Genomic DNA, 12,346 nt, shown 5'->3' with positions numbered 1-12,346 from the left:
TCAACCTTTTCTGCATACTCTGTCACTAGGTTGCCTCCCCCACACTAGGTTGCTTCCCTCAGTAAGAAACCCACACTTTCCCTAATCTTTCTCTTGTTACTGACATACTTTTACAAACCCTTCTTGTTAGCTTTCACATCTCTTGCTAGCTGCAACTCCAATTGTGCTTTGGCCTTCCTGACTTCATCCCTGCATGCCCAAGCAATACTCTTATACTCCTCCCTAGTTGTTTGTCCAAGTTTCCATCTTTCATAAGCTTCCTTTTTTGATTTAGTTTACTGAAGTTCCCTGCTAAGCCAAACTGGTCTTCTGCCATACTTGCTAGTTCTCCTGCATATTGTAATGGTTCTTGCACTCTTAATAAGTCTTCTTTAAAGTGCAGACACTCTCCTGGAATTCCCTTTCCCTCAGACTGGCTTCCCAGGGCATCCTGCCCATGAGTTTCCTGGGCAAGTCAAAGTCTGCTTTTCTGAAGCCCAGGTCCTTAGTCTGCTGCTCTCCATCCTTTCTTTCTGCAGGATCCTAAAATCAATCAGCTTGTGGTCGCTGTGGCCCAAGTTGCCATCCACTATAGTACATTCCCCAGCAATTCTTTCCCGTTTGTGAGCAGTAGGTCAAGAAAAGGCCCCTAGTTGGCTGCTCTAGCACTTGTATCAGGAAGTCAAAACATGTTGGGTTTCAACAAGATCTTAGAAGCTCGTACAAAGTTTCCATGCCACTGGATGCAGCATCTCTTATGGCAGTTTGTTGCACTGAGAGCACCATCGCTGAGAAAAACTTAAAGGAATTTTGGGAAAATTAAGCTGTTATCCCAAGGAATCTCATTCCCGTTCATTTTGTTCAGTTTTCATTGGACATTAACATTTTTGAGGAGACACTGGATGGAAAATAAACATTTCGTGCAACGCAAACTGTAGCCTTTCGGAGAGGACCACTGAAACTAGTTGAGATTGGAGAAAGAACTGAAGTCACACGAAGGAAAAGAACCTTGAAAGATATACTACCTGAATTTACGAAACTAATTCTGGCAAAGATGACCTGTAACAAATCATTGAAACCACTTGTCCATAGTACAGGTAAGTAACGCAAATGAAAAGCTTGATAACACAGCTGTTCAACAGATGTCAGCGGTGCTTTCACAGACAGTGGGTAGAATATCAGTTGACAACCAGGAGAATGTTGTTGTACCAGGATAGACACTGTTTTAACCAGTTTCTTTTTTATGATAATACAACAATCAATGGTGGAAGGTATGTCCCATGCTACCTGCACCAGCATCCAAGTATGACACCATTTGGACTGTCATCATGTGATATAAAACAACTGCAGGATGACTACGAAAACAGTACAGAGTCAAAACGTTTGATTAAGCATTATATTGCAAAGTGAACAAACTTGTGTCAGCTCAGGCAGAAGAGACTGAAGAAGTAATCATTCCAGTGGGAGGCTTCCTTATCATGGTTCACCTAACAACAATTGGTCAGTGTCAAAGAAAAATCTTTGGTTTCAGATGCCGATGGCAAAAAGGTCAAAGGCTAACATAACATATTTCGTCATTATAGTTCCGTATCCAATCCCCCCAGCTTAAATGTAAAACACATGCGCAGTCAATCTCCCATGAAACCTAAGAAAACACAGAGTCTGTTCACAGTCATGACTGGCAGTCCTGTAATTATTCAGGCCTGGCGTGTTGTAATAGGCTACCCTGTAAACTATAATTTTAGAAAGATTTCTGCCTTCGGTGGATACCTCCACGCACGCCCAGGAGACATAGTCAGTGATTTGGCCAGACGCTGACCTCTCCCCACCGACAGCAAAAGTTTTCAGGTGTATCTGTTTTTGCTGGCTTCTCCGTTCTCGACAAGAGCTCATGAAAGTCTTTTAGACTGAAGTTACCTGTATGCTTTGCTTAAAATCTGCACCACGCAGTTTGTAATCTGCGCAACAAAAATATCTGCATGCTGAGCTGAATAAATCAACTTCTCTTTCTACACGGTGCGACCACAACTTCCTTCCTACACTGCAATCTCCTGTGGTGTAAGTAAAATAAACTTTCTGTATAACCAAGACGCATTAAACTTCCTGACTCCTCTCGCTTACCCACCTGTCCGACTACCTACCCCACCCGCGTCCAGCCGGTTGTGCCGACCCAGGCTCGCAGGTCAAGGGTACACCAGTCCTCGGACGCGATAGTCAGCATTTCACTGCTTCAGGACTTGAAGATTGTTGAAGAGAAAGTATTATTTTCAGAAAACATTGCCACCAACATAATAAAAGGAAAATTGTAAAACAGTGTTATCAGAGTGCACAATATAACATTTGAAGCAATATGGCATATTTTGATAAATGAATTCATTATGTAGTTGTCCAGTTCAAGCAAAGGATTACATTATGATGCTGTTGACCAACTTCCCAGCAGCATAGCTGTTACATTCAGAAACAAAGACTGCGAAGTGGGAAGGAATGTGGTAAAAGAACTATTACATCTGTCAACAATTGTCACTTCACTTCAAGAATTTGTGGAAGAACACTCCCACTGAGGTATGTTCAGGTACTAGATGAACTATTTGGAAACTGTCAATGTTCTTTTGTGCTTTATCTTGGCTGAAAGTGAAGGAAACTGGCATGAGCATTTACGCGCTTTTCAAGAAATGCTACCACTGACAGCTGTGCATGATCATACCAAATACATGAGGTGGGGTCCAGTATATATCTTGAATGCACGAAGGATTTAGCGAATTCTCCTACAGTGTACACTGAGTTTGTGGAAAGAGGCAACAAAGTAGCTAGACAAAGATAAGAGCTGAACAACAGTGAAAGGTCACCTAACCAAGATGGTAAATCAAATATTTGGGATCAATACAACCACATCTTTTGATCATAATGAAAGACAAAGGACATTACCAAAAAGAGATGACAACGATGTCAAGTTGCTAAAAGAGCAATTTGAGAGGTTCCACTTGTTTCAAGGTTTCCAGTGATGAGCTGTTATGTATTTTGATAGGAGACATTGTGCCATAAGGCATGCACGTGACAAAGGAAGAAATCGTGAACACCATTATCCAGAAACACCTTACTGCAAGCATCCAAGCGTTTCTTGAATAAGTCCAGAGTAGGTGTCTGCACCACATCTAGAGGGAGTCTATTCCAGGTCTTGGGGGCTCGGACAGTAAAGAAATTTTTCTTATGTCCAGCCTAAAACGGTCTTGTAGAAGTCTATGACCGTTGGTCCTTGTTTTTCCTCGGGGCGCTCTGGTGAACAGACATTCTCCCAGATCCTGATGAACACCCCTTGTGTACTTATAGGTAACCATAAGGTCCCCCCTGAGCCTGTGCTGTTCCAGACTGAAGAGTCCTATGGTTCTCAGCCTCTCTTCATAGGGCCTATTCTTTTGCCCTCTGATCATGCGTGTGGCTCTTCTCTGGACTCTCTCAAGCTTCTTGACATCCTTCTTACAGAGCCCAGAATGGGATGCAGTACTCCAGCTGTGGCCTCACAAAGGCCGAGTACAGAGGGAGGATGACACCCTGAGATTTACCTGAGAAGCATCGGTGGAGGCAAGCCAGGGCTTTGTTTGTTTAACCAGCTGTGGCGACATCGCATTGGTGGCTCATGTTCATCTTGTGGTCAATCATGACCCCCAAGTCTCTTTCAGAAGTGGTGCTAGCAAGCTGAGCCTATAAATATGCCATGGGTTCCCCCCCTCTCCCCCCGAGGTGGGAGTACCTTATATTTATCGGTATTGAACGTCATCAGGTTTGTATCCGCCCACTTACTAAGCTTATCCAAGTCAGCCTGGATCACTAGCCTGTCCTCAGGTGTAGACACTATGCCCCAAAGTTGCATGTCATCAGCAAACTTAGCCAGTGAGCTTCTGGCACCAATGTCCACATGGTTGATAAAGATGTTGAAGAGAACTGGTCCAAGGACAGAGTCTTAGGGGATGCCACTGGCTACGGAGCGCCATGACTCACTGTCATCAACCGCTACTATAATTCAATATAACTGAAACAAGTAGGTTAGCATAAGTGAACGTTTTCAGTACTGTAGGCCTATGTCGCAAGGCACTAACTAAGGTGCCTGCTCTTTTAAGGGAAGAAACTGCCTAGAGACAGGGCCCTAGCAGTTAGGCAGGAACCCCACAGGTGCAGGTTACTGTGGCAGCAGGCTAATGAGGGAATTAGCCTGCATTTGCAGCTGGTCAGCTGACCAGAAGAGGCACTCTGAGCACATATAAACCCCAGGGCTGGGACTACAGGGTTAGTTCTCTGTCAGCAGCCAAAGGAGAAGGAGCTCTCATACAGGAAGCTAACTGGAGATGCTTGACTGCCTGTTCTGGTAGGACTGAGGGGCTCCAGGAGCTCACCAGGTACCCTGGCCTACAAGGCACTTAGTGCTAGGGGGAGGTTTGACTCTTTTAAAGGGACAGAGCATACCCTGAACTGCTTGTATTATGTTATTGTCCAGGGGCTCATATTTTTGGTTGCTGTTTATAAACTGGGAGACTGGGCTGAGTCTACTGGGGAAGGAGGAGGCCTTACTGGGGGCCCACTAGTGTGGAGAGCCCAGTGCCAGTGTGGGTGTGGAGACAAAGGGGCTGCAGAGAGTCTGGTGGTGACAGGAGGCTGAGCTATAGCAAGGACCCAGAGAGGCAATGTTTAAATACCATCTACAAGGCTTTGGGGATGGTAAAGGGGTGGCTTTGGAGCCACGCATCTAGCCCATAAGGTTAAGGGTGTCTTGTGAGGCATTCATTTTGAGGAGGACCCAAAAAGGGGCCCAAGAACCCACAGGTTTCAGCGGGGTCTATCAGGACCGTGTCCAAACACAAACTTGAGGGCAGCCTCCCTATATTATAATAAGCAGCAAGATGTGGTGGGCAAGGAAAAGGGTACCTGTTGGGCAAGATTGGCACGGTCACAGAGCCCTATGGGTGTCACAGCCATTCCTGGAGACCACATCCCATGACAGCCTGCTATTAAATATTTAGTGATTAGAATTTATGAGGTTTCAGTATTAGAGTACTGTTTACTAGGTTTTTTAATCACATTAAGTTGATATATACATGCTAATATGTCGGCGATTTTTGGGCTCCAATACAGTTACCACAATGGAAATGTTACAATTGATCTTGCTTCTTACAAAGTTGGTTTCAACACTAGAATTAATTTTCTAACCCTAGCAGGGGCTGAAATATTGACCAAAATGTGAATACATGGCAGCCAACTTAGATTCCAATATGGCAGCTATACACATTACACACCAGATTGGCAGAGTTTTCTGACAGAGGTAGACCACCTTTACCTGAAACACACTGCTGCTGCTTATGGCAATGAGTTGCCTATGACAACAAAATCTAGAGACCTTATTGGTCAATTTATACCCTATTTTTGGAAAGGTGAATTTAGAAAAAAAAAAACATGTGACTGAACATACTATATCCTTCTTTTCTAAAGAGAGATGGCAGCTTGGCTGTAAGGTTATGAACACATCCATACCTTTTCATTTATATAAGAATTTACCCAACTTGTCTAAAATGAAAAATGTTTGTGTCCAAAACAAAATCACTGGAAAACCACTCACTGGAATAAAAAGTTTCTCTTATTCTAGTAGTCTGATTCCCTCATGTAGGTTTTACATTGAACAACTTTCATGGACACATTCTGACCGTACATTATTAATCTTAATCAAGTTAGTAAATTGAATCTTTTAGTTCCCAATCTCAGGGTAGTTTCAGAAGTGATCAACAGTTTAGAATGTAAGGTCCCCAGTATTTCCAGAGTTCAGGCTAAAACTAGCTTGTCTTTTATAAATATAATTTTAAGATTATACAGGATGGCTTATCTATCCCAAAACAAAATACCCCAGCTAACTTTGCATTTTTCACAACATCCTCAGGATAGGGATGTGAAAGGTTAAACAAGGCTTTAACCAATAAGCCCAGTGATAATCGGTTAGTTTACTGGTTATCATTCCTTGTGGGATGAGGTGGAGTCCAGCAGGGAAGGGAAGCTATGTGGTGCCCCAGCAGGAACCACAAAGGCAGAGCAGGCAGGAGGGAGAAAAAAGGCAAGAGGAACTAGCACCCACAGCTTATGAGGTTGAAGAAGAAAACAGTAGGCAGTCTAATGACTCATCATTTAAGCAATTAGCTATTCATTCACAGGTGTTTCCTCCCTCTCAGCCAGGGGCTTCATTTAACCTGTGTTGCTTGCCAGGGCTTCCTCCCACCTCTGTCAAAGGACCTGAGGAAGAGCTCCCAGCAGCCACTGTATGAGCTACTGTTATCAGTTAACCAATAAAATTAGAGCCAAATGGATAATTTTTTAAATGATATTTACATCCCTACCTCAGGACAGAATTTTCAAAGGTGTTTCTTTAAAATGTTATAAAGATATATTATTTCAGAAAGCTTTTGTTTTTGAAAGCTACTGTTGTTTACTTTGGTTTCTCAATAGACTTAGCAGCCTCAGGAACTTGACTACTTTTGTACAACTTTATCAGACCTCATTTGTGTTTCCTTATTTTTGCCAGCGCTCTTGCTTTGAAAAAATAAGCTACTCTCTTAAACAGCTGTATTTATTACTTCACAAATAAATCAAAATGCAATCCAGCTGACATTAAATCTCCTTGTCTAATTACTTTGAGGTCAACATTTATTTCTCTCTCTTGTTTTTGTTAGCTTTACTACTGTGATAAAAAAAATTCCCTAAGACTTAACTGTCTTTTACTTTATAACACCATAAGCCTCCACAGAAATCACAAAAATGTCCCAATGAGTTGTAGACATCTTCCAGTTTTTGGTGTTATCCTTGATAACACTTTCTTCTAAGAGAAACATATATGGGATTTAGTATAACTTTCTACTTCCGTGTGCTATTCAATGTATTTTAATACTTAGATATGTTTAAAGTATGTTAACTGTTTGTTACTGTTCTGTTCCTTTCCCCCCTTTTTTCTCTTTAAATAAAGGTTTATATAAATTCAGTTACAATAAAATGGTAACCTGTTCAAAGAAACATGAAGAAAATCTAAGAAATGAGAGGTAATAATATTAAAATAAAAAGCATTACAAAACAAAAATTAAGCTGAGAAACTAAGGCAGAGCACAGTAAACAGCTGGAAGCAATAATGAACAAGCATTTATCCATCTTCGTTAACCAAACCGGTGGGGGAAGGAGTCACAGAAAGCCAAGCTAAACATTAAACTCAGGCAGCTGAAATTGACAAATACAGACTTATAGTCAATCAAATCATTCTGATTGTGTACAGCACACTATATTCTACCATTTCAAAATGCAAAAGAATCTACTATAAAGAGAAGCCCAGAGAGAAGACGAAGAGAATGAAACTCTGGGAATTATTAAATAAATATAACAAAAGCAACAACAGACCAACAAACCATGATGAAATTATAGCTGTGAAATACTCTAAAATCAGTTAGGAAAAGTAAACAAAACAAAAAACCCCTTACCTCTGTTTTCTTCCTCTCTGTTGACGAGGTTGATCTTCTTGGGGATGCCTGAAGAGATCCTGAAAAATGGGTTCATACTTCTTAAAAATTACAGCAGAAACTGTAAAGTTTCTCTCTAATCTCTCAGTACGTTCTCTGAATTGTGTGGGTAGATTTGCCATGTCTTCCCATTTCTTCATCTTATTAAAAAACTCAATCAAGCTGAGAACGTGGAAAAAATAAAAATTAGAATGTGTTTTTAATGGGGGGACCACACAAACTTAGAAGAAAAATTAATAGTTTAAATGTCATCAACTATTGACAGTAGGTTTAGTTTCGCAACACCACCTAACAACAAGCAGGCAAGATACGGCAGTAGTTTGTGGCTAATGAATCAGCACAAACTGTTATCTAAGAAGAGCACTCTGCCATCGTTTGCTGATGTTAATGTAAATTTGTAGCCCGTCACTGGCTATTTTCCATATATGTATCACCAGCTTCAATGGTTCAGATAAGTTTTCATATCAAGCAATCCTGGTTTCTAAGCAAACTCTCTAGTTTAGCAGGAAAGAAAACCAGTACACTTTGACAGTACCCAGCAAAATATAAAACCAGTAACAAAATAAGACAAGTGCATGGTATCATTCTTACCACGTTTTTAAAAGAAAAGCAATATTATATTTTGCACATTACTTATGGGGCTTTTAGTGCCCCCCCATTCTTTTTAAGCATAACTTGTCTCTTTACAGTTGCATTTACCTGATTTCATTTCCTGCATCTTTCTTTCCAACTTTAAAAATCAAGCTTCCCTTCATTATTTTAAATACCTCTTGTGGTATAAAAGACTAATAGACAGAAAGTGCAAATGTGTACATACCTTCCTGATCTAGATTTTTGTATGTCTGGCTGCTTGTTCATTACAAAGCAAAACTGCAGATGTTGACATAAATCAAGCCAATATCAAGAGAATTGGCTCTTCTTAGTCATATGGACAAGGGGTTTAACAAGGCCTTGTTGGAAAAGGCAATACATATATTTAATAAATAAAATATTGAGATAATGTCCATCCTCCAAAGGATGTAATACTTTTAACACTGTGGCAGAGAAAATCTTCCTCCAATATATTGGTTTTGAAAATAATGGTTGTATGGTACATGGTTGCATGTTAAGTTCAAGAAAATAGTTTTATGTGACTAGAACTACTTAAAATCAAACTCTTGTTTTAATTTGGTTATTATATCTAATATTTAACTCAAGGTATAAGTATTAGCTTTTGAACAGACAGCTCGTATTTCACTCCATCTCAAGAAAAACATATAACTAACAACCTTTTATAGGTCTGTCTGTATTTCTTTGGGTTTAGAAAGGCAAGTTCACGTTTTACTCATCATGAAAAACATGCATCTATAACTATTCTTTATAAGTCCACTTATTCTACTTCTGACTTTAGAAAGGCCAGTCTTGGAGTCTGAGAAGCTTGTATTACATTACACTACTGTTAAAAGCGATTCAAAAATCAAAATTAAATATCCCAATTCAAAATGCTAGGAATGCTTCATTATGATAGACTAATTCGTAATAGTGTTAAGAGATGTTACAATGGCACTGACATTTAAATACTTTGTGTCCAAAAGCAGGTATTAAGAGTTAAAATTATTATTATTTTCCTTCATTTTCAATGTCTAGATGCCTTCATTCTCAATGGCTGCAGCTGAAATAAAGGTTTTTTTTATAGTTTACAAGTACAAACACATGGGGGTGGAGGAGGAGGTTACCTCTGTTCTGAGCAGCGCAAGATTCTAGTTAAAGATACATAGTTTCCTTCGACAGTCCCTTTGCTCACTGTTGGGACTGCTTTTCTGCAAGCCACATATAAAGCACATGCCAGCCAATGTAGTTCATTTCCCTGCAAAATTAAACATTAAGTCTCTAAAACATACATTTAGAAGACTTTCATTTACTTTAGCTACAACAAACGTCCAGTACATTTAAAGGGAATGGGCGTTAAGTATTTAAAAGGTCTACTAAATGAACTATATTTCAGCTATACAAAATACAAATATGCAAATTGGGTAACATCAAAATGACTTGAGAACCACTTAACTTTTTTTTTTACACTTTAGACTTAAGCCATATTTCCAGCATATTCCTATTACAGGCAACCCCTGCTCAATGCGGTTTCAATCTGCGCTATTTTGCTATATCGCTCATTTAGAATTCATACCCGATTCCACTGAGTGCTCAGACAGTTTTGCTATAGCGCTCAGTGGAATCAGAGTTTCAAAGGCAGGAGGGCAGGGAGAAGTGGTGGCGGTGACAGTGAGTGGGAGGTAAGTGAGTAGCAGTGAGTGGGTGGGCAGGCAGGCATGAGGGCTCAGGGTAGGGTGGCAGAAGCATGGGCCTAGGCTGGCACATGGTACAGGCATGGGTGGGGGGTTGGAGACAAGTGGCTGCAAAAGAGGGGAGGAGCACGGGACCCAAGCTGGTGCCTGGGCTGACAGGGGCCTGCACCCAAGGTTGGGGGCAGGAGTATGGGACGTTTGCTGGTATGTGGAAGCCCGCACCCAGAGTAGGGCAGCAGGAGCACCAGTGCCTGGGATGGAGCAGGCAAGGGGGTGGGGAGAAGTGGTGGCAATAGAGGTGAGTAGCCTTGGGCCCGTACCAGTGCCCAGGGCCAGGGCCGGTGGGGACCTGTGCCCAGAGTGGGGCAGCAGGAGTGCAGGGCCTGCATCCATGCCCAGCGGCAGTCTGGTGCCCAGAGCAGGGCAGCAGTAGTGCCAGTGCCCAGGCTGGCATGTACAGCCAGAGGGCAAGCAAGGGGGTGGGAAGAGAGTGAGGGTCAGGTAGGCATGAGCATGGGACCTATGCCAGTGCCCAGGGCCAGAACCAGCAAGGAGGCACGAACATGGGTCTGAGCTGGTATGTGGGGCTGGAGTGCCGGCAGGTGGGCAGGGGAGAGGCGGCAGCGAGGCAGGCAGTAACCAATACATTTCTACTTACATTCATTTATATAGATAAATAGGTTTCGCTTAGCACAGCTCTGCTTAACGCTGAGTTTTTCTGGAACCAATTAAGAGCGCTAAGCGGGGGTTATCTGTATATTTTTTTTCTAGCATATAATTCCCTGATCTTCTCTTCTACCCATATTATACAACAGAATGATTGTCTATTTAGATAAACAATACATGTGTGCACAAGCATGCACATGCACACTCACGCACTGAATTCCTTTAACTATACTAAATATTACCACCACAGGCACATTTTTTTCCACCAGAACTGTGCATTTATACTTTAAAGCTGGACTGTCTAGGTTGATTGCAATAAAATCAACGGTTAGAAACTAAGGAATTAAGAAATTCCCACTTGGTCAAGTTTCAAACTTCTACAGTACTTTCTAACTCAGTCACAAAGGTGACAGATCCAAGCCACTACCTAGCTCTGAGAAGAAATCCTAGTGTCTTCTGAAGGAATATAGTTCTGGTGAGTTTGTTATCACCCATAGAAGATGACTACTCCCCTTTAGGGCCATGCCAGGAAATTATGCAGTGTAGAACATCCTGTCAGCTGTGAGGTGTTACCACACAAAACGGATAGATAACTGGTTCTCTGTTCACATGCAGGTGAAACCAATGAGATCCGCACAATTTCACCTGCCATGCCACACATGCATGGCAAGGTGTAATTACAGGATCATAGTTAGATCCAATCATGCTGGTGTAAGCAGAGCCTGATTCTGGGTTCCCGCTGCACCAGCAAGCAGCCACGTTGGGAGCCCTGGGGGATCCCAGAGGCTGGGACCAGGTACAGCCAGGACAGAGACCCCACAGCAGATGGCGCTCGGGGTCTGGGCTGTGCATCCTGGCTGGAATTTAGGCTGCCTGAAAGAAGCTGAGGGCCCAGGTCTGGCTTTGTCACCCCTGCAAGGGCTGCTCTTCTCATCCCCCAGCTGCCCTTGGGGAGGGGGGCGATCCTGGTCCCACACGTGGTTATACCCGCCACGAAACCCTTCCGCCGGCACGAGGCGCGCCCGAGGGGGACACGCGGCCCTCTCCGCGCTCCTGTGACGGGACCAAGGGCAGGGCCACGGGGCGCCACCGCCCCTCAGGCCCGAGGGGAGGGGAGGGGAGGGGACGGGCCCCCGAACCCTCCCCTCCCCCTCAGACGGGCTCCGCCCCGCCCCGCCCCCGCGCACCTCCAGGGTGTAGTTGCGCCTCATGCCCTGGTAGCTGAGCCAGGCCTCGGCGCGCGCGCGCTCGTCCATGTTGAGGCTACCGCAGAGCTCCTCGTAGCGCTGCCGCGTGTCCCACTCCTCAGCCGGCGGTGACGGGCATGGCGCGGGGGAAAGGGCGGTGGCGGCGGCCCCCCCAGGCCCCACTTCGTTCTCCCCCTCCTCGCCCGGCATCTCCCCTCCCCCCCGAGCCCCGGCGCTAGGGGGCAGCGCCCCGCGCCTTGCACTGCGCCTGCGCTTGGCCAGGGGCTTCCAGACGCGCATTCGAATCCAAACCCCCCGGCGCTGAGCCCCACCCCCACCTCACCCTCCCATTGGCCAGGGCAGGGCGCTTCTACCAATGAGCAGGCCCCCCCCCCACGCTTCACGCAGGCTCACTACGTTTTCCATAAGTGCTCAGACATCTCCCCCTCCGCCCAAACCCGACATAGGGTTGTCACTCCCGGCATGCTCTCGCAGTTGGTCCCCACCCCAGCCAATAGGGCGGAATTCCAGTGCGTGACCCCGCGTCTTCCACGGCCTTGTGACGTCACCCCCGGCCTGCGCGCGCCGCCACCGCCGGGGCGGGAGGGGCTGTATGCAAATGAGCGCGGGAGGGACAGAAGCGGGCGTCACGTAGGCCTCCCTTGAGCCCAGCACTGAGTGGCTGGATCCCTTCCCC

The 12,346-nt window shown here is 44.3% G+C and overlaps 1 protein-coding gene across 2 annotated transcripts in view; it reads right to left on the bottom strand.

Moving 5' to 3' along the window:
* RBL2 (RB transcriptional corepressor like 2) overlaps positions 1-11,876 on the bottom strand; it is a 48,078-nt gene extending 36,202 nt beyond the window's left edge. Inside the window, exons 1-3 of one of the 2 annotated variants that reach the window (XM_090061882.1) lie at positions 11,650-11,876; positions 9,230-9,360; positions 7,476-7,676 (exon numbers count right to left, since the gene is read on the bottom strand). In XM_090061882.1, the coding sequence (XP_089918008.1) occupies positions 7,476-7,676; positions 9,230-9,360; positions 11,650-11,859 (542 nt within the window). In that variant the 5' untranslated portion in view covers positions 11,860-11,876. The remainder of the gene's footprint in view (positions 1-7,475; positions 7,677-9,229; positions 9,361-11,649) is intronic. The other variant, XM_090061881.1, reaches the window with a different exon arrangement.
* Between the last annotated feature and the right edge of the window lie 470 nt (positions 11,877-12,346).

The sequence above is a fragment of the Crocodylus siamensis genome, chromosome 9, assembly GCF_052110815.1.
Source record: "Crocodylus siamensis isolate JL-2025a chromosome 9, ASM5211081v1, whole genome shotgun sequence".
Lineage (NCBI taxonomy): Eukaryota > Metazoa > Chordata > Crocodylia > Crocodylidae > Crocodylus > Crocodylus siamensis.
The sequence above is the reverse complement of the archived record's forward strand: the minus strand, read 5'-3'. Positions and strand labels throughout refer to the sequence as shown.